This window comes from Hyaena hyaena, unplaced genomic scaffold (assembly GCF_003009895.1).
Source record: "Hyaena hyaena isolate Hyena2069 unplaced genomic scaffold, ASM300989v1 scaffold_10, whole genome shotgun sequence".
Taxonomy (NCBI): Eukaryota; Metazoa; Chordata; class Mammalia; order Carnivora; family Hyaenidae; genus Hyaena; species Hyaena hyaena.
This window is the reverse complement of record NW_024080642.1, coordinates 5,437,331-5,457,209: the sequence shown is the minus strand read 5'-3', so window position 1 is coordinate 5,457,209 and position 19,879 is coordinate 5,437,331. Positions and strand designations below refer to the sequence as shown.

The 19,879-nt window shown below is 34.1% G+C and overlaps 1 protein-coding gene across 2 annotated transcripts in view; it reads right to left on the bottom strand.

Annotated features, from left to right (window-relative positions):
- Positions 1-19,879, bottom strand: part of GOSR1 (golgi SNAP receptor complex member 1) — a 49,043-nt gene that overhangs the window by 27,941 nt on the left and 1,223 nt on the right. Inside the window, exons 2-6 of one of the 2 annotated variants that reach the window (XM_039253529.1) lie at positions 18,159-18,279; positions 13,810-13,897; positions 13,325-13,432; positions 9,603-9,694; positions 6,913-6,987 (exon numbers count right to left, since the gene is read on the bottom strand). In XM_039253529.1, the coding sequence (XP_039109460.1) occupies positions 6,913-6,987; positions 9,603-9,694; positions 13,325-13,432; positions 13,810-13,897; positions 18,159-18,279 (484 nt within the window). The remainder of the gene's footprint in view (positions 1-6,912; positions 6,988-9,602; positions 9,695-13,324; positions 13,433-13,809; positions 13,898-18,158; positions 18,280-19,879) is intronic. The other variant, XM_039253538.1, reaches the window with a different exon arrangement.

Sequence of the window (19,879 nt, the reverse complement as noted above, 5' to 3'; positions counted from 1 at the left end):
TTTATTAAATAATAAATGTACATACAATTAGACCAAAAACTTTTGAAATAAACCCATTGCTTGTAAAGGTCACTAAATTATGGTGATCATATGTGCCATACTTTTCAAATATGGTTATGGTCCATTAATACAATTAGAATTTAATTTCACAAAGAGTATCCTAGCATCAAAAGCATTTCAAATTATATTTAAAACCTGAAAATTGAAACAGTGCATATAAAAGGTTTTCTCTTTATTTATTTTTTAAAATATTTTTATTTATTTCTAGGAGAGAGAGAGAGACAGCGTGAGCAGGGGAGGGTCAGAGAGAGAGAGGGAGATACAGACTCTGAAATAGGTTCCAGGCTCTGAGCTGGCAGTCAGCACAGAGCCCGACACGGGGCTCGAACCCACGAACCGCGAGATCATGACCTACGCGAAAGTCGGACACTTAACCAAGCCACCCAGGCGCCCCGAAGGTTTTCTCTTTAACATTTGCTTTTCTTATTCCTAAAACCCTCATTATGTTCTTTTAAAAATTTTTTTTTTCATCTGAGAGAGAGCATGTGAGTGGGGGAGAGGGGCAGAGGGAGAAAGAGAAAGACTCTTAAGCAAGCTCCATGTTGAGCACAGACTGAGCACTGTGGGGCTCAATCCCATGACCCTGGGATCATGACCTGAGCTAAAACCAAGAGTCGGGTGCTCAACTGACTGAGCCATCCAGGTGCTCCAACTCTCATTATTTTCTCCTTTATATAGTCATGGTTCACAGTTTACAAAGTATTTTTACATGCGTTATCTTAACTCTGTGATACCATAAGAATCAGTTTAGAGGCAGTGCAATATTGTAGACGCAATATAGTCAAAGGTCCTGGGTTTGAATCTCAGCTTTTACTAGATTTGGGACCTCAGAGAAATGCGGTGAAAATCATGAAATAAACAAAAAGTTACACTATTTTCATTGTTTTTAAACGCTCATGGAAAATATTTCCATCACCACAACTTTGGATAACCTGAATGATAAGGTTGGTGAATTTAAAAAATTCAAAATTATCAATAGTCTAAACATAGGCTAAGAAAGGTCATAAGAAAAATTGTTAGCAGAGAAATGTAAGCCTCTGAGAATATAATAATTCTTTACTCATTATTGGACACATTTATACTTAAGTATATAAATATATACTTATATATACTTAAGTATATAAATATATACTTATATATACTTAAGTATATAAATATATACTTATATATACATAAGTATATAAATATGTGTGCCATCTAAGATAGTAACAATCATATCAATGGAATGAAAACAAAACAACAAATTCTCAGTACTGTAACTGATCCTGTGTAAGTGTAACTTGCTTTATAAACAGTCCTGTATTTGAAAAGTTATGTGAAACAAGTTCTTCAGATTTTTTAAGGCATTTTATAATGTTATTCTCAATAGCATTATGCATGGTGGCTCCCCAATACAAGAAAGATAAAATTTTAAAGAAGCATGTCACTAGGAAAGCAGGAGACGTGGGACAAATATGGAAATAGGTCAGGAAATGTGGGGAAGTATATAATTAAATAGTTATGAAACGACCTATGTCCTTTCTGAATCTTGTTTCTATCTGTAAATAAGAGAGATGCTTGCCAGAGACTGTTAATATATACCATATAAGAATTTGATTTTTAATAATTCATCACATTAATAGCCCCTTTAGTTCTTAAAATCAGACTTTATATGTATATATAGCATCAGGACCAATATCTTACACACAGTATGTATTCAATAAATATTTGGGGAGTAAATAAATGAATGAAATAGGTTTCCTATGTTGGGAAACAGGTGTCCTACATATACATACATGTGTATGAAACTAAAATTAATAACCTTCTGTCTACATTCATTTATTTATACAAGAAATAAGTATTAAGTGTCTATGATGTAACAGGAACTAGGGACACAACACTGCCAAGAACTAGACTAGCCAGGTCCCTACTCTTATGAAGCTTACATTCAAGGAGAGTCACATCATCATCATTAGGATCAGCATCATAATACAAAACCCCCAATATATCATTACAGATTTTCATAAATGCTATGAAAGACACAAGAAAAAAAGTTCTTTCTTATATAATAAAAAGGAAGGTCTAACTAACCAAAGTATGGAAAAAGCCCAAATGTCTATCGACCTATATATGGATAAAGAAGATGTGGAACATGTATACATTGGAATATTACTCGGCAATCAAAAAGAATGAAATCTTGCCATCTGCAACAACATGGATGGAACTACAGGGTATTATACTAAGCGAAATGAGAAAAAGACAAATATCATATGACTTCACTCATACGTGGAATTTAAGATACAAAACAGAAGAACATAAGGGAAGGGAAGCAAAAATAATTAAAAACAGGGAGGGGGAGAAAACATAAAAGAATCTTATTGTTTTTTTTTTTAAATTTTTTATGTCTGTATTTTATTTTGATATAGACAGAGAGTGAGCGGGGGAGGGGTAAAGAGAGGGAGACATAGAATGTGAAGCAGGCTCCAGGCTCCAAGCTGTTACCACAGAGCAGGATGCGGGGCTCGAACCTATGGGCCGTGAGATCAGGACCTGAGCCAAAGTCGGACGCTTAACTGACTGAGCCACCCAGGCGCCCCAAGAGACTTAAAGATAACAAAGTGAGGGTTGCTGGAAGGATTTTGGGTAGGGAGAAGGGCTAAATGGGCAAGGGGCAGTAAGGAGGACTTTTTGGGAGAAGCACTGGGTTATTACATGCAGAGGCTGAATCACTGGATTCTACTCCTGAAATCATTATTGCACTATATGCTAACTAACTTGGATATAAATTAAAAATAAATATATTAGTGAAATCAATGAATAAAAAGATCAGTTAACAGTATCATACTAAGCCGTAGTAAAGCCTGAGGCCAAAAAAAAAAAAAAAAATCAGTAACACCAATCCCATCGTTACTTAAAACAATTTTGATTTTTGGGGCCCCTGGGTGGTTCAGTTTGTTAAGTGTCTGACTCTTGATTTCAGGTCAGGTCATAATTCATGGTTCATGAGTTTGAGCCCTGAGTCAGTCTCTGTGTTTCCTTCTCTCTCTGCCCCTCCCCTGCTGACTCTCTCTCTCTCAAAAATAAATAAACATTAAAAATATTATAAAATAAGTATGGAGAGAGATCATTAAGGTAAAAGTTCTTTAAGGGGAAAAAAAAGAACTTTAAAATACAAAACTAATTGAGTTATTTTTTCAAAAAGGAAATATAAGAGAGCAATGAAAGACAAAGATTAATGGAAGAGAAATTAAATAGCAAGCAAAGAGCTCACAGGAAGGCATATACATTTTAGCCTACTGAAAAACAAATAGCTATAAGCTAGATACTAACTCAAAACCAGCATTTTCCTCTGACTGATGCACTGAGACAAACTCAGAATTCAAAGACAAGTAAGAAACGAAAGCTATCTTATCCACAGGAAGAGAAACTATTGTTACAAGCTAACAACATTTATTTTTAGACAAAAAGTGTTAATGAGAACTAGTAAAAACAATTACAAAGTTAGGGTTTTTTTTTTAAATTTGGCATTCATCTATAAAAATCTTTTTCAAGGGAAAAACATATTTTTGAAACAAGTTTATATTAACTTTTTATATAAAAATTTTATATTTGAAAAAAATTTATATTAACATGGGGTGCCTGAGAATTTATATTCTCACGGTTCGTGGGTTTGAGCCCCATGTCGGGCTCTGTGCTAACAGCTAGCTTAGAGGCTGGAGCCTGCTTCTGATTCTGTATCTCCCTCCCTCTCTGACCTTCCCTGGCTCACACTGCCTCTCTCTCTCTCAGAAATAAATAAAACATAAAAAAAATTTTTTTAAATTATATTAACATAAAATGTTATGAAGAATCAAATAAAAATCTATATATGCTTTTAGCCATAAGAAGTCCAATGCTACTGCACAAAATCAAACTAGTTACCTGAGTTACTGGGTATTAAATGCCTTTATTCATGAAAGATCAAAATAAAAATTTACCCTAACAGCAAATCTGGCCTATTAATTACAAATGGTGCTGATGAACTATATAATCTATAACCACTATAGGTTTCTAAAATCACTTAAAAAAAATTTAATGTTTATTTTTGAAAGAGAGAGAGAATATGAACAAGGGGAGAGGCAAAGAGAGGGGGAGAAAGGATCCCAAGCTGGCTCTGCACTGATAGCAGCGGGCCCGATGGCTCAAATTCAGGAACTGTGAGATCATGGCCTGAGCTGAAGTCAGACGCTCAATGGACTGAGCCACCAATTCCCCGATAGGTGCCCCTATACTTCTTTATGCTTCTTTTGCTTGGATATTTAACATATGTTTTCTCTAATAAAAATGTATTCCTTATATTAAAAAAAAATCTATTACCTGACAATTTTTGCTTATCTTGGCATAAATTTTTTTTTAAAAATCAAAATTTCTGTGTTACTGAGGGCATTGGGGAATATTTAGTATCTACTACTAATGGCTCTCTAAGCCAGAAAAACTTCAGAGGGAAATTTGACAATAATATGTTGAAAGCTTTATATATGAATATATTCCAGTTCTAGGAATTTATCATAAGGAAGTAATTATGGATATTTGTAAAGACTTCAACATGTATAATAATAAAAACTGGAAATAATCCAAAAGGCCAACTTTAGGAAAATGGTTAAATTATGGTTTATCTGTATTACAAAATATATGCAAAAAAATTAAGAAATGATCAAATAACAGGCAAAAAGGCTCACAATCTACTGATGAGTAAAAAATGGTTAGAGAGTCTGTACGAATGAGTGATCTCATTCGTTTTTGTGTTATTCAAACTTTCTAAATTGAGGAATTTATTACAAAGAGCACTTACAGCTTTTGTATGGAAAAAAGTTCTGAAAAGATCTTGCCAATTCTGCCTCAAACCACTTAGCCAATGAAATAGAGAGGACACTGAAAAAACAGAGTTTTCTATATTATTCGTACACATATCATCCATGATTTTGTTATTTTATTACCTAACAAATATTCATAATTTATACACAAAAGATTGACTTTTCCAAAATGTGTTTGGAAGCTCTGTGATCTAACACTGAGAGCAATGACTGAGCCCTTGTTTTCAGTCTCAACAACTTCCCTAATTCATCAGAAGATCATATTCCATTCAAATCATCCTGCCTCAGTTTCTCTCTGTACAGAATGAACACATACAAGCTTTATCACAATATTGAAAGGAATATATATGAAGTATAGCATGTATAAAACTGAGAAAAATGGAAAACACCTTTTGATTTTTAGTCTTCTCATCATTTTTATAATCATAAATAAATTATTTAACTTATGTGCCCCTGAACTGTTGCATTTTTTTCCTGTAAAATGTACAATACAAAACTCCTGAAAGGTTTTCTTTGAATTATTAACACAAATGCAAAATCGCAAATTTTCATATAAAATTTATAATAAATAGTGTAATTACTCTGCTATACTCTTCAGCAACAAATCATTCTTAAAGTAATTCAATTATTCGATTTCTAACTGTTAAACATCTTTCGAGGCAACATAGAAACACTGATGCAATCTAACCTTTATTTTGTGCTACTTGAGTATTTTATCCCTAAATTTTTCTCTGTAACTAAAGAATATATTAACATCGCTTTGGATGTAATGCAAAATTCTTTATTCTGGCGGTTTTTATCAAATACAAAAAGAATAACTAAAGCTATGAGTAATTATAAACTAAACATACTTTAGGAAAGACTGCCCTCTTGTGCCAATCAACAATATTCAACAGACCCAGAAGGAACACTAATAACTATAACCAACACTAGAAGAACTCAGGCTTCTAAAAAGGTATGGATTTTTCCATGTCCTGATTTCAACAGCTTATATAAAAAGTGGTGATCTTCAAAGAAAAATAAATTGAACAGTACACTCAGCTCCTATAGACATGACTAATTTATGATATTTAGCAGCACATATCAACATAATTTGTAATGTTTAACTATCATAGATATTAGCTGCTCAAGTGCTTAGAGGCTGACCTCACAGAGATAAGTAACTTTCTTATCCTTAAGCTCTATAACAAAATACAGAGAAAATATTAAAGAAACCAATAGCTTGCAGAGAAAAGCATAGATGAAAAAGGGATAGAATATGGTGACTTGTTTTAAAATATATATACAGTTCATCCAAGTTTTTAGGCATTTTCTTCTGAATTCTTGGGTAATAAGATACTTTCTTTTTGATGGATTTTTAAGGATTTGATATATGGTCTATTACTCTTTAATTTATTTATTTTAATTTTTTTTATGTTTATTTTTGAGAAAGAGACACAGCGTGAGCAGGGGAGGGGCAGAGACAGAGGGAGACACAGAATTTGAAGCAGGTTTCAGGCTCTGAGCTGTCAGCACAGAGCCTTATGCTGGGCTCAAACTCACGAATCAAGAGATCATGACCTGAACCAAAGTCAGATACTTAACAGACTGAGCCACCCAGGCACCCTGGCCTATTACTCTTTATAAAGCTTCTTGGCATATATAAGTGGTAAAAGGCCATTCAAACATAAGTCATTTTTAGCATTTTTAGCATTAGTATTATTACTAATAATGTATAGTAGTGAATAAATTTATTAGAGGAATAGACTTTCTAAAGAAAAACATTAAGGTGACAAAAGATATATTACAAATAACAAGTGATGGGAAAGCAGATTTCTGATATTCGATAGCATAATATCTTTCCTAATTATAACTGAACAGTTAAAATTCCATTTCTACCAAATAGGGTTGTTAGGAGAATTCAATGAATTAAAACTGATAAAGCACTTGCTATAAAAAAACACTATAAAATGTTTATTATGCCAATAAAGGAACCAGTAAGTACAGGAAACTACACATGTATGTATACAGCAATACCTACTTTCGAAGGTGGTCATGTTCTTTCAAAAACAGTTCAGTTCTTCTGTTGTTTACCCCAGATCCACTTTTATATGACCTAGAACAAAATGGAGAAATGACATCTGTGATAAACAGATATTTAGATAAACAGATAAAATAGATTTATTTTAATAAAATTTCACCAAAATCATCCAACATTCTTAAACAAACAAAAATCTTATTTTCCTTTGCCTATTATTGTCTATTATATCTTTACTGTTTCCAAGTGGAAGTAAAAGTTTAAAACTGATCGCTGCACAGCACATGGGGTGGGAAGCTACTGCCATGCATGTTTTCCTTCACAATGGTATACGTGGTCTATCAATTGGAGCCTGTGGAGCTAAAATGAAACTGAAGATCTGCCCATTTTGGCATACTTAAGGATTTCTGTCTTGGTTACGTGCATTAAAATTTATAAGAAAATGCTTTTTATAATTACTGTTAACACTTTCATGTTTCTGTTCTTTACTCACAATGAAGTATGAAGCACAAAGTAAAAAATTCAAGTAACTGCATATATACTGCAGTAAGACAAGAGGGCCATACTGATAAAACTAAACTACTGGCTGAGGGGAAGTGTCAATTTACAAAGCACAGTGGGGAAAAAAACCCCAGAAAAAGCAGCATGAAAAAACCAAGAACACACTGGACTTGGAAGACAGATGATTTAGATTTAAATCTATCTCCCATCACTTATTGGCCAAGTAACCTCAGACAGGTCTCTTAATACCTACTTTTATAAAATGAGACTAATAATTTCTATCTATACGATAAGAATGAAGTTAAAAAAAGAGGTACTATATAGAATTTGTACAATTACAAAAAACTTTTAAATGTCAGTTATTGCTGGGGCATCTGGGTGGCTCAGGCGAGTAAGCATCTGACCCTTGGTTTTGGCTCAGGTCATGATCTTGCGGTTCATGAGTTCGAGCCCCACATGGCGCTCTGCACAGACAACGCAAAGCCTGCTTGGGATCTCTCTCTCCCTCTCTCTGCCCCTCCCTTGCTCGCTCTCTCTTGAAATAAACTAATAAAATTAAAAAAAATTTTAAACGTCAGTTATTACTACTGCATCTCATCTCACTAATCATATTCTGCTTTGTACTATGTTAATTTGAATACATGTCATACCCCCTCTAGCTCCTGGTTTATAAACTCCTAGGGAGCTAAGTTGGTCTTTTCATTTCTTCCTTCTACTGTGACTTATTTAGTATCTTACTCATGGCTGGTAATCAGGAAATAGTTTAATGAATGGATGAACATGTTTCTTTTATGAGTATCTTATCAGAAAGCAAGTTATTACAGTGAGCTATAGTCTAATAATTCCCACAAATTCTGGGGAAACAAAATGCCAAAACATTAAAGGCTGTCCCCTATACCAGGGGGCACTAAAATGCATATGTAAGTAGTCTCTACAGATATTAAACCGGAGACTTATATGTTCCTGAGAACTAAAAATATTACAAAATTCCTAACTATGGTAAAAATGTTTAGATTTTTTATTCCCATGTGTTTTATAAAGTACATAAGGCTAAACATTAAAATAATAGATAAGACACAAACAATAAAAATTAATTTTCCAAGATAATTTTTGGGGACAGACACATAGCTTCAATGGCTGGATAATCCTCAATTAGAGTTTTGAGCAAAAATTTTGAATGCAATGAATAAGAAATTACTTCTGCTGCCTTACTGTCAGCAGAAGTCTTACTGGTGTAATAAAAAAGGATCTTTAGGAAAATGTTTCTCAGAGTGCACATGATACATGTCGGTTTATGACACGGTAATGCATATCATGGATATGTGTATGAAACACAAGGTCATACTTACTTATGGAAAGTAGTGTCATAAATTTCTCACAAGGGAGACAATGACAGACATCAACATATGGTCCAAAAGAGGAAAGTCTTCAGTTTTAATTAGATGCCTAATGGATTTACCTTGCCAGTTGTATTCAGTTGTGAAAAGTATTTTAGATGTGTATATGAAATGCCAGAATGTATTACTGAAGGTGAGGTACAGGGATGGAAGAACAAATATTTAAAATTATGGACTGAGATCAGCATAAAAACACTGGGAGTTCTTAAATAATTTGACATAAGGTTATAAAGTTTGAATAAAACCTAGAAAACAGATATTTCAGATTTCAGAGAAATAAAGGTTACTTTATATATATTTTAGGTAAATATATATGTAAATTTATGTAAATATATATTTATGTAAATATATATAAAATTACTGATATACATGTGTACATGCACGCGCGCTCTCACACACACATATAATTGTTAGGGGAAGAGAGAGGGTAGGAAGATAGGTGATATTCAGAAAGGGAAACAGCTTCAGCAATTGGAAATGTCATTATTCTTAAGATGCATGGTAAGAGATCAAAGAAAAACTCATGAAGGTATCATCAAAGCTAGACTCTGAATTAAAAGAGTAAAGTCAAGATTGGCAGGAGCCAATGATAAAACTAGGGGAAGCTAGAGATAAGACTAGCAAAGTAGATTACATCCATATTATAGCAGCAATGTTTAAAGAACAGTGAAATGGGAATTAGAAACCTTGAAATCTAAATCATGGTTCTGCTACTCAATTTGCCATTAATCTCAGATACGCTCTAAACCTAAACCTGAATAAATACCCTACAAAATAATACAAAAGGTAACTTACTCAATATCCTTTCGTACTGATCCCATGAGATTCTCCCTTTCCCGTATTGCCACGAAGTTTGCTTTGGTTTTATGGAATTCATGTGTATAATCCTGCAATAAATCAACATCCAGTCTCAACACAAGCTAATTATACATTTTCATCTTATGGAGTCTGTTGGGTATTGTCATTGTATTAAAATATTCTGTCAAGAAGACTGCTATTTAAGAATCAAACAGTCGGGGGCACCTGGTTGGGTAGGTTGGTTAAGTGTCCAACTTCGGATCAAGTCATGATCTCATGGTTCATGAGTTCGATCCCTGCATTGGGCTCTCTGCTGTCAGCACAGAGCCTGCTTCGGATCCTCTGTTTCCTTCTCTCTCTGCCCCTTCCCAGCATGTGTGCGCATGTGCTTTCTCTCTTTCTCTCTCAAAAATAAGCATTAATAAATAAATACATATCTAAAATAAAAAGAATCAAATAGTCAAGAAGGAAAAATAACATTCTAATCTTTTCCTGAAGAGTGACCAACTTCTTTCAAATGAAAACAATTCAGTGTTAGGGTAATAGTGCCAGTATGTCACTATCCTTTATATCTTCTAATACCTTATCTTAAGAGGTAGAATTACAAAGTAAAAAATAGTTTTAAGATAAAATGACTTCAAATAGCCTAGAATAAAATCTGAGGGCTCTTTAGTGTACACCCAGTGGGGCTTATTTTCAAATTTCATCTTTTTGGAACTCCCACAGAAATTTGATTCCTAAACCAGTCAAAGGAAAAACAGAACCAAAAGAATTGTAAAGAATAAAACAATCTTTAACATTTTCCTTTTTCTACTACCATACTTTTAAGATCATTACTTTTTAAATTCAGAGACGTATATAAAGAAAATGAAAATCACAATCCAATCTCCCAGAAAGCCCCTACTGACCCTTCAAAAACAAAAATATATACGAACGTGGGGAGAACACTAAAAAAGCACCAAAAGTAATAAAAATAAAAACCATCCTGCTCTACAATTCATAACTTTTATTGCTTTCTTATATTTTCTTTCAGGAACTATGTTTCTGTGTATACAAGCTTACCTATTATTTCTTTCACTTATGCTACTAATCATACTACAGTTGATCCTTGAATAACACAGATTTGAAATGCAAAGGTCTGCTTACATGTGAATTTTTTACAGTACAGTTCTGTAAACGTATTTTGTCATTTTTAAATAACATTTTCTTTTTTCTAACTTACTTTATTATAAAAGTACAGTGAATAATATGTGTAACATACAAAGTAGATGTTAACCAATTGTTTATGTTAGGCTTCGAGTCAACAGTAGGCTACTAGTACTTAAGTTTTTATAGAGTCAAAAATGATACACAAATTTCTGACTTGCACACTGTTCAAGGGTCCGCTATATTCTGCTATATACCTTCTTTTCATCAGTTCATAAAATATAGTAACCTATTCATATTAATAAATAGAAATCTATATTCTTTTTAATAGGTGTATAGAATTCTATCTTAAGACTGTCATTTAGTAAATTCCCTATTGGTAAACATTTTAGTTACTTATTTTGCTGGCTTAAAAAAATGCTGTTTGAAAAATAAACATTCTTGTATACATATTCTATTGAACTTTCTTTTTTTTTTAAGTGTAAATAGTAAATGCCTAACAGAATAACTGAATCAAAGGATCTTACATTTACATTTTGATAGTGCTAAACTGCCTTCTAGTATGACCACTAATTTATGTTCCCAGCAACAGTGATGGGGACTCATTTTTCTGTATTCTTGTAATGTGCTACATATGTTTCAATATTTGCTAATCTGACAGGTGAAAAATCATCATTGGTATACTTTCCTTTCAGCATGTGGCTAAACATCTTTATGGTTTTGGACATTTTCTACAAACAGCCAGTCGCATCCTTTGCCCATTTTCCTATTAGGTTATCTTTTTTGTTTGTTTATTTTAAAAGAGAGAGAGAGAGAGAGAGAGAGAGAGCATGCATGGGAGGTACAGAAAGAAAATCCCAAGCAGGCTCTGCACTAACAGGAGCTCGAACTCACAAACTATGAGGTCATGACCTGAGCTGAAATCAAGAGTTGGATGCTGACTGACTGAGCCACCAGGCACCCTTAAGTTATCTCTTTATTTCTATTATTTCTCTGTACATTAAGCAAATTAGACATGTGTTATAGTTTCTATTATTAGGCCTTGTTTAGAAAGTCTTTTACTACCCAAAATGTATAATTTTCTATGCTTTATTTTGAACTTTAGAATTTCTTTTTCTACATATACATCTTTGATCCATCTGGAATTTATTCTGGATGTGAGGATTGAGATAGAAATTCAAGTTTGTTTTTTCCCCCTCATATAATTAGCCAATTGTTACAGGCTTATTTATTTTGACTCCTCTTTTTCCCACTGATTTAAAATACCACCTTTAACAGAAACTAAATTTCCATGAGAACTTTTTTCTGTTCTATACTGGTATATATTTTCCTCCAGAATCAAACTGTCTTAATTATTCTAGCTTCGTAACAGGTTTTAATATCTGGTAGAACCAGTCATCATTTACTACTTATCTCCATTTTCACTGTTTTTTTTCTTGCCTATACTTGTATCTCTATGAATCCAAGTGAACTTTGGTGTCATTTTGCTGATTTAAAAAAAAAAGGAAGAAAAAGAAACACAAAACCCTTTTTTCATTGGGAAGACACTCAATTTTACAGACTGATTTAGAAAGAAATCTTTCCAAAGGCAGAGTAGTTTTTCCCGTACTTAAATTAGATATTTTTTTATGTTCCTCAGTAAAGTTTTATACATGCAAGTCCTATTCATTCTTATTATATTTATATGCAAGGATTTTATAGTTGCTTCCATTATATTTTCTAACAGGTTTCTGTTTATATGTAGGAAAACTACTTGCTTTGATATGTTAATTTTGTAATCCACCATCCTACTTAATTTGTTTCCAATTTTTTCACTGCTACATAATGCAAATTTTGCCTCTTCCTTTCCACTATTTAGATCTTGTTTATTTATATCTCTAATTGTACTACCAAGAACTTCCAAAACAATATTAGACATCTGTGGTGACTGTGGATATCTTTATCTTGTTTCTTCAAAGGGAATGCTTTCAGCACTTTATCGTTAAATGTGATGCTAGCTTTTAATATAACATGCACATTTTTGCATTAGGTAAATAAAATTTCTTATTACTATATTTTAAAATTAGAAATGGTTGAATTTTTTCAACATTAAAAACATTTTTTACTCTATATTTTTAACACCTCTGAATGTAAATATTTATGAATTTATTTCATTTTACTGGTATACTTTTAATATTTTCTCAAACAATATATTAAATATAGTATTTACCCCCCTTCCACATTATCTTCAAGGCCTGATGAAAGCATACTCTAAACCACCATATTAGGGCCTCTGCATGACAGCTGGCTATTTCACTGTCATTGCTAGCTAGCAAGGCCACAATAGAAGTTTATTTACCAAGTGATGAATATTATTCATTTTTACCAGGCAATAGCAAGAGCTATCAAACATTTTCAGAACTTTATTATACCAAGGGAAAAAAGGTAAAACAAGACAACTTTCTGCAGCATAATATTTATCATCTCAGAAGATTCTTCCCTTGAATCTCTTAAATACATGTGTACACATTCTATTCAGGGATTTTAAAAAACCTATTACAATTAACTTAAAAATCTCCAGCCCAATATACTACCTGCAATATATCTCTATGTCGTTGTAACGTATGCATCAGTGCTGCATTCAAAGACGGGACACCTGCACTGTTGGTATATTCTGCCATTTTATCATTTACTCCTGTAAGCTAAAAAGAAGAGGAAGGAAGTAAGGAGGGAGAAGAAAACCAATAAAAATATTTTTAAAAGCACTATAAAGAGATATAATTCAAATATTTGCCTGTATGCTCTTTTGGCTAACAGCAAAGCAAATAAAGAAACCACTCCCCAAACCAAAAACAAAATGACAGGCAAGGATTTAGTTATTCAATATTCCATAAAGGCTAAAAATAACACTCAAAAGACTTGAGAATGGCTATAATGAAAATTCAAGTGGCCTGGGGAGGCACATATCTAAGATGAAAGGGCGATTTCAATAAACATGTGTACGATAATAGACTTACCATACCTAACAAGTGATTAACACAATGACTAGCAAAACAGCCATTTAAGAGAGGGTACTTACCCTTGCCAAAAGCTGTTCAATCTCAATTGCCATTGTTTCAAACATTCTGTCTTGGCTTGACCCATTTAAAAGGGGTGTTGTGTCAGAGCTAAAGAGAAGAACCAGTAAAGAGAGTCCATTACTTAAACCTAATCCTTTAAAACATACTTAAAATAATGTTATTCTTAAGGAGGTCAAGTAGAACCCCAGAGACACTGGTTTCTTAAGAAGCTGTAATTTTTACAGAAGTTTCCCTATAAAGATCACACTTGTCTCAAATATTAAATTCAGTATAAAATATAATTATATGTAAGATTTTTCTGAGCTTTAATACGTCTACTCTGAATAATGCAAAGAAATTCCAAATGCTTGTTTATTATTTCCCAAATGAAAGTAACGTAAGCTATGGCAGTGCCCACTGAAATGTGGACTCTAAAAGAACAGATTAGGTGAAACAAAACCGGAGAACTAAGTAGTACTACATATAAAAGGAGGCATATGAGGTAGTATACATTATGTTATGGGATCTATGAGGAATGGTTTTTAAAATTTTTACCCCAAAGCAATTATGGTTCCTCAAATTAAGTTCTCTCTTCTTCACTTGGCTCTTACCAAAAAGAAATAAAATTGAGATTTACATGATCCACAGATTAGAAAACTAGCATTAAGTAATCAGAATCCGTTTTAAGTCTAATATAGATAGCCATGTCCAGCAGGGAAGTTTCAGTACCAACTCTCTACATTTCCACTTATATTATGCAATTGTTTCAGTTTCGTTTTACAAAAAATGCAAGCTCTTCTAAAATCTGAATAGTCTGTCAAAAAACTAACTTTTTACAAGTGAAACTTTTGTGTGACAGATTCAAATTCTAAAACTAGATGTCCAGAAAATTTGTTTTGCCTCTTCTGAAAAACCACTAACCTTCATTAGATCCACAAATGGTATGCATTATCCTATGAGCAGCTCAAAAGAGATCTCAGTTATACTGAAAACAGGTAAGTACCCAGGCAATGACTATGTTCTTCCATCTTACCAAAGACTTTGGCTTGCCCTGTGGCAGTGCTTGGGTGTGGTGAATGAAAACAGATGAAATCATCAGTTTAACATCAAAAAACTACCTTAGCTATTTCCCTTTTCCACATACAATTTCATAGCAATAGTAACAAGCAGTAAAATAACCAAAAAGTAGCTAATAACAAGGACTTTGACTTTAAGATGCTTAACTAGGTCCAAAGTTTTATTTCTTCTGAAAATAGTTCAATTTGAGGGGTGCCTGGGTGGTTCAGTCGCTTCAGTATCTGACTTCGGCTTAAGTCATCATCTCGTGGTTTGTGGGTTTGGGCCCTGCATCGGGCTCTGCACTGTCAACAGAGAGTCTGCTTCGGATCCTCTCTCTCCCTCAAAGTAAATAAACTTAAAAAAATTTGTCTTAAAATGTATCAAAATATCTAGTTCTTTATTAGATGTTAGCACCAACCCAAAGTTCTGTGCTTATCTCTTAGAATGTGCCCAGGCAAAAATGCTGATCCTCCAATACCAGATGTATGAAAAAGAACAATGGGTCAATGGATGTAAGTAAGCCTCGTGAAGAGGGATACTGCTTGTCTTATTCACAGATATATGCCAAGCACCTAGAATAGTGCCTGGCACGTGGTAGACACTAAATACTTCAGTGAATGAGAAGACAATCTCTATATTCATCATTCAGTTAAACTTAATTCATTTTATAGATGTGTGATGATTCATTGACCATAAAGTTCTCAAAATAGAGAAAGTATAAAAAAGAAAAAAACTACTCCTAGACGAAGACTTCTGCATCACTGAATTTATTCATTATGACATGCTTTCAATCTGGGCAATAACAAAACACTGTAGAATGTACATTGCATCTTGATCCTCCTGGTCTGAGGTTTCTTACTGAAAGGGAGAATTAGGCTATAAAAACCTACAAAGTCCGTCCCAATTTGGTGTAGAATTTCTGAGGAAATGTTTTCAAGATAGTTTTCCCTTTAAAGGAGTTGTAAAAGTATTAAGTTCACAAAGCACAGAAAACACAGAAAAATCATTATGTAACTGTATCTCTTAACAATTCAGAGTTTTAAAAACTGTATACTCACTGGCATAGTATATATGAGAGACTTAAATTCAGGAAAAATGCTCCAGTGATAAAATAAGTTTACTCGTACAAAAGAACATCACTCATTTTCTTTACTTGCTAAGTCAAGTCCAAAGCAATGTAATGCAATCAAAACTATGTGATATGCCAACAGCTTACTTTTAGGTCCCTGAGTCAATATGTTGGCCCTGTTATCTTTAATCCTTTAATAATGTGCCCTTATTAAAAAGAAGCATTATTTTGGCTATAGTGTTGAAATGAGTCTTTTGTTGGAATGTGCAGAGAAAGGTTTAGAGCATAGGCTCTGGAGATACAAAAAGATTTGGGTTCAAATCCAGATTTTTTTTGTTTTATTGATTGATTATTAGTAGCTGAAGATAATCCCACCCCACTGCCAATCCTCAGAAAAGTACGTGAAATAAAGGATAACAACTAACAGCTCTACTACCAGCAATTCCACTGCTAGATATACAGAAACATTTTTGTAGGTAAAGATGTTCTACCAGCCTTCATATAAAGCTCTTAAAACAGTACGTGATGCATGATGAACACTGTGTCAGTCGTTTAATTAGCAAAAATTAGAAACACTGTCCATCTACAGATTATAATACACAATCACAATATGATACTATATATAGCAAATAAATATGCCACAGTTAAATGTATCCATAGCTTAATCACAAAGATAATCTTAAAAATGCAAGTTGCAAGATAACTAGGAAGATACTATAAATTGTTTAGCAACACAAACATATGTAGTAAAACATAAGGAGATTATGAGGGTGTTATGCTGAGCGAAATAAGTCAATCAGAGAAGGACAAATATCATGTGTTTGCACGTATAGGAGGATTAGGAGGAACAAGGGGGAGAAGAAGGGCGGAAATGGTGGGGGAAAAGGAGAGAGGCAAACCATGAGAGACTCTTGAATGCTGACAAAAACTGAGGACTGATGGATGTGGGGGGAAGGGGGGATGGGCATGGAGGAGGGCACTTTGGGGATGAGCACTGAGTGTTATGTGGAAACTAATTTGACAATAAACTATTTGTTAAAAAAAAAAAAAGATTAACAGGACAGAGTCAAGAAAAAAAAAAACACATAAGGAGATTAAGGGGAAGTAGAAAATGGGATGACTGGGAATAGAGACTTCAGCTGAATTGGTAATGATTATTTCTTTAAGTGGGTGGTAGGCACATGAGGATCCATTATTCTTCATACCTTCCTAAGTGTTGTAAATATTTCCCAACACTTTTTTAAAAAGGGGATGGCCTAAATGAGCATAAGATTCAAAGATAAAAATACATTTTCCATATGTTCAATACAGTAGTATGCCAGTTTCTCAAAAAAGAAACAAAATTTAAAATAGCTTGGATGATTAATAGTGAGGATACATACTGCATTAGATTCATTCTAAAACACCAGAATAGCAGTGTGTATACTTCGCATTTAGGTAGTTTCTCAGATCGATTTAGCAATCAGAAGATATAAGACATACAATGTGGGCAGAAGCCCCTGGGTGGCTCAGTTGGTTAAATGTCCAGCTCTTGATTTTGGCTGAGGTCATGACCTCACAGTTTCATGAGTTCAAACCCTGCATTGGGTTTTGTGCTGACTGTGCAGAGACTGCTTGAGATTCTCTCCCCCCCCCCCAACCCCTACCCTGCTTGTGCAGTCTCTGTCTCTCAAAATAAATAAATAAACTTAAAAAAAAAAAAAAAGAGGGGAGCCTGGGTGGCTCAGTTGGTTGAGCATCCGACTTTGGCTCAGGTCATGATCTCACACTTGTGAGTTCAAGCCCTGCATTGGGCTCTGTGCTGACAGCCTGGAGCCTGCTTCAGATTCCCTGTCTTCCTCTCTCTCTGCCCCTCCCCTGCTCACGCTGTCTGTCTGTCTGTCTCTCTCAAAAATGAGGGAGAGTGAAGAGGAAAGAAGGAAGGAAGGAAGACAATGTGGGCAAATCAACTGCATTTCCTTACACTGGCTGAACTAGAAACTTATCTTTGATGCAAACTCATTCTGAAGCCTTAGCATTTTCCTTCTGACATCATCATGACCTTTGCTTAAGGATCCCAAATGACTGCTAATCTCAAGGATTAAGAAGAATTTTTATAAATCACTAAAATAAAAACAATACCAAAACAATATCAAAAATTCACCAATAGACCAAATTACAGAACTATATATATTTGTTTATTTTTTAATTCTTTTAAAACATTATACGGTTTAAGGCATAAGAGACAGAATCTGGTAGTACCTATACCTGTCGCGTCTTCCATCTCGGGCACTGCTGTGACTGTAACTTGTACACAGTTTACTGAAGGAAACTAGTTTCAGGTCAAGTTCATTTTCCAGCTGTCGAGCCTGTTTCCTGAGATCTTTAACAAAATTGTAAAAGCAAATAATTAAACACAAAGAGTCCATTAGCAGATATAAAAATCACAAAACTATTCTGAAGAAACAAACTATGAAAATCATATATTGATCTAGATTCTCCCATAAAAAAATGTTAAAAGAGAAAACCAAAGACTTACCCAGAAAAGCAAACTGTCTCTTATTTAAACTTCAGGTGGGTCAAGAAGGGGGAGAAATAGTGAGAGGTGGGAAATTTCACCTGTATTCCAAAGACAGCTACAATAAATGTTCTAACATCCCTGAATTATTCCTGTAACAATGACTAAAAATGTTGTAATTTGGAGGAAAACAGAAGAGAACACAAATCATAAAGAAACTGAGTATGCTTTATGACCCACATGACACCAACTTATCAACTCACTTTATAAAACAGAAACCATCACTGGTTTTGACAGAGATTTTCTATCTCTTTATATTCCAAAGCTTACGAAATTCTTTTTTTTAATGGTTTTTTAAAATTTATTTCTGAGAGAGAGAGACCGAGCGAGCGAGCAGGGGAGGGTCAGAGAGAGTGGGAGATACAGAATCTGAAGCAGGCTCCAGGCTCTGAGCTGGCTGTCAGCACAGAGCCCAATGTGGGGCTCGAACCCACGAACCGTGAGATCATGACCTGAGCCGAAGTCGGATGCTTAACTGACTGAGCCACCCAGGCACCCCAAAATTCTTAGAATGAATTAGTAACTGATGCTTAATTAAAAATAATCATTAACAAAGGATCAAAAAATGGTCTTTCAGTAAGTTTACTGAAAGAAATTTAGAGAGGCTTAAATTAACAACAATATGCGACCAACAACGTCAAATGTAGGTATGACAATTAAATAAGAGCCTAAGTGTTAAAAGAACAGAAGCAAACAGAAACATTGGTACAGCAGTTTGACCCAGTGGGTGAGAGAGGGAAGCTACAGTCTGGAAACCTACATCCAGACGTGAGTACTCTCATTCATGGTAAAGTGGAGGTCAAAATAAAACGGATGACATACAGAAAGGAATATTGTAAAAATCTCACTTTTCATGAGTAAGGAACACAAAACATTATTTCAATATATGTTTATTAGCAACCAGAAGTAGGAAGCAGTATAGCAGAGTCTTAGAATCTTAGTTAAGCCTCATGTTCTGAGATTCTGAGAACTGGCTCTGAGATTTACTGAAAATCTACCTAACCTATGAACCTCAGCTTTTTGTTTTTTAAACTCCTTACCTTCAGGGTTTTTCTATGCATTAGTAATCGTGTGCTTAAAGCACCTGGCACAGAGTAGGTTGTCAATAATAAGCTGCTATAATTATTATACCATGGAGCTTCAAAAAACTATAGCCTAATGAGTAGCGTTAAATATACCAACAGCCACTTGTACATAATTTAAAAACTATTTTCTATCTAGTACACACATTTCAAACAGGCATTTAAATACATGTTTTAAACTGTAACCACACTTCTCTGTAACTAGTAACTGTCTTCCCTAGTAGAAAACATCAAGTGAAAGTATTTTGAAAATATAAAACAGGAAAGGGGTGCCTGGGTGGCTCAGTCGGTAAGCCTCTGACTTTGGCTCAGGTCATGGTTTG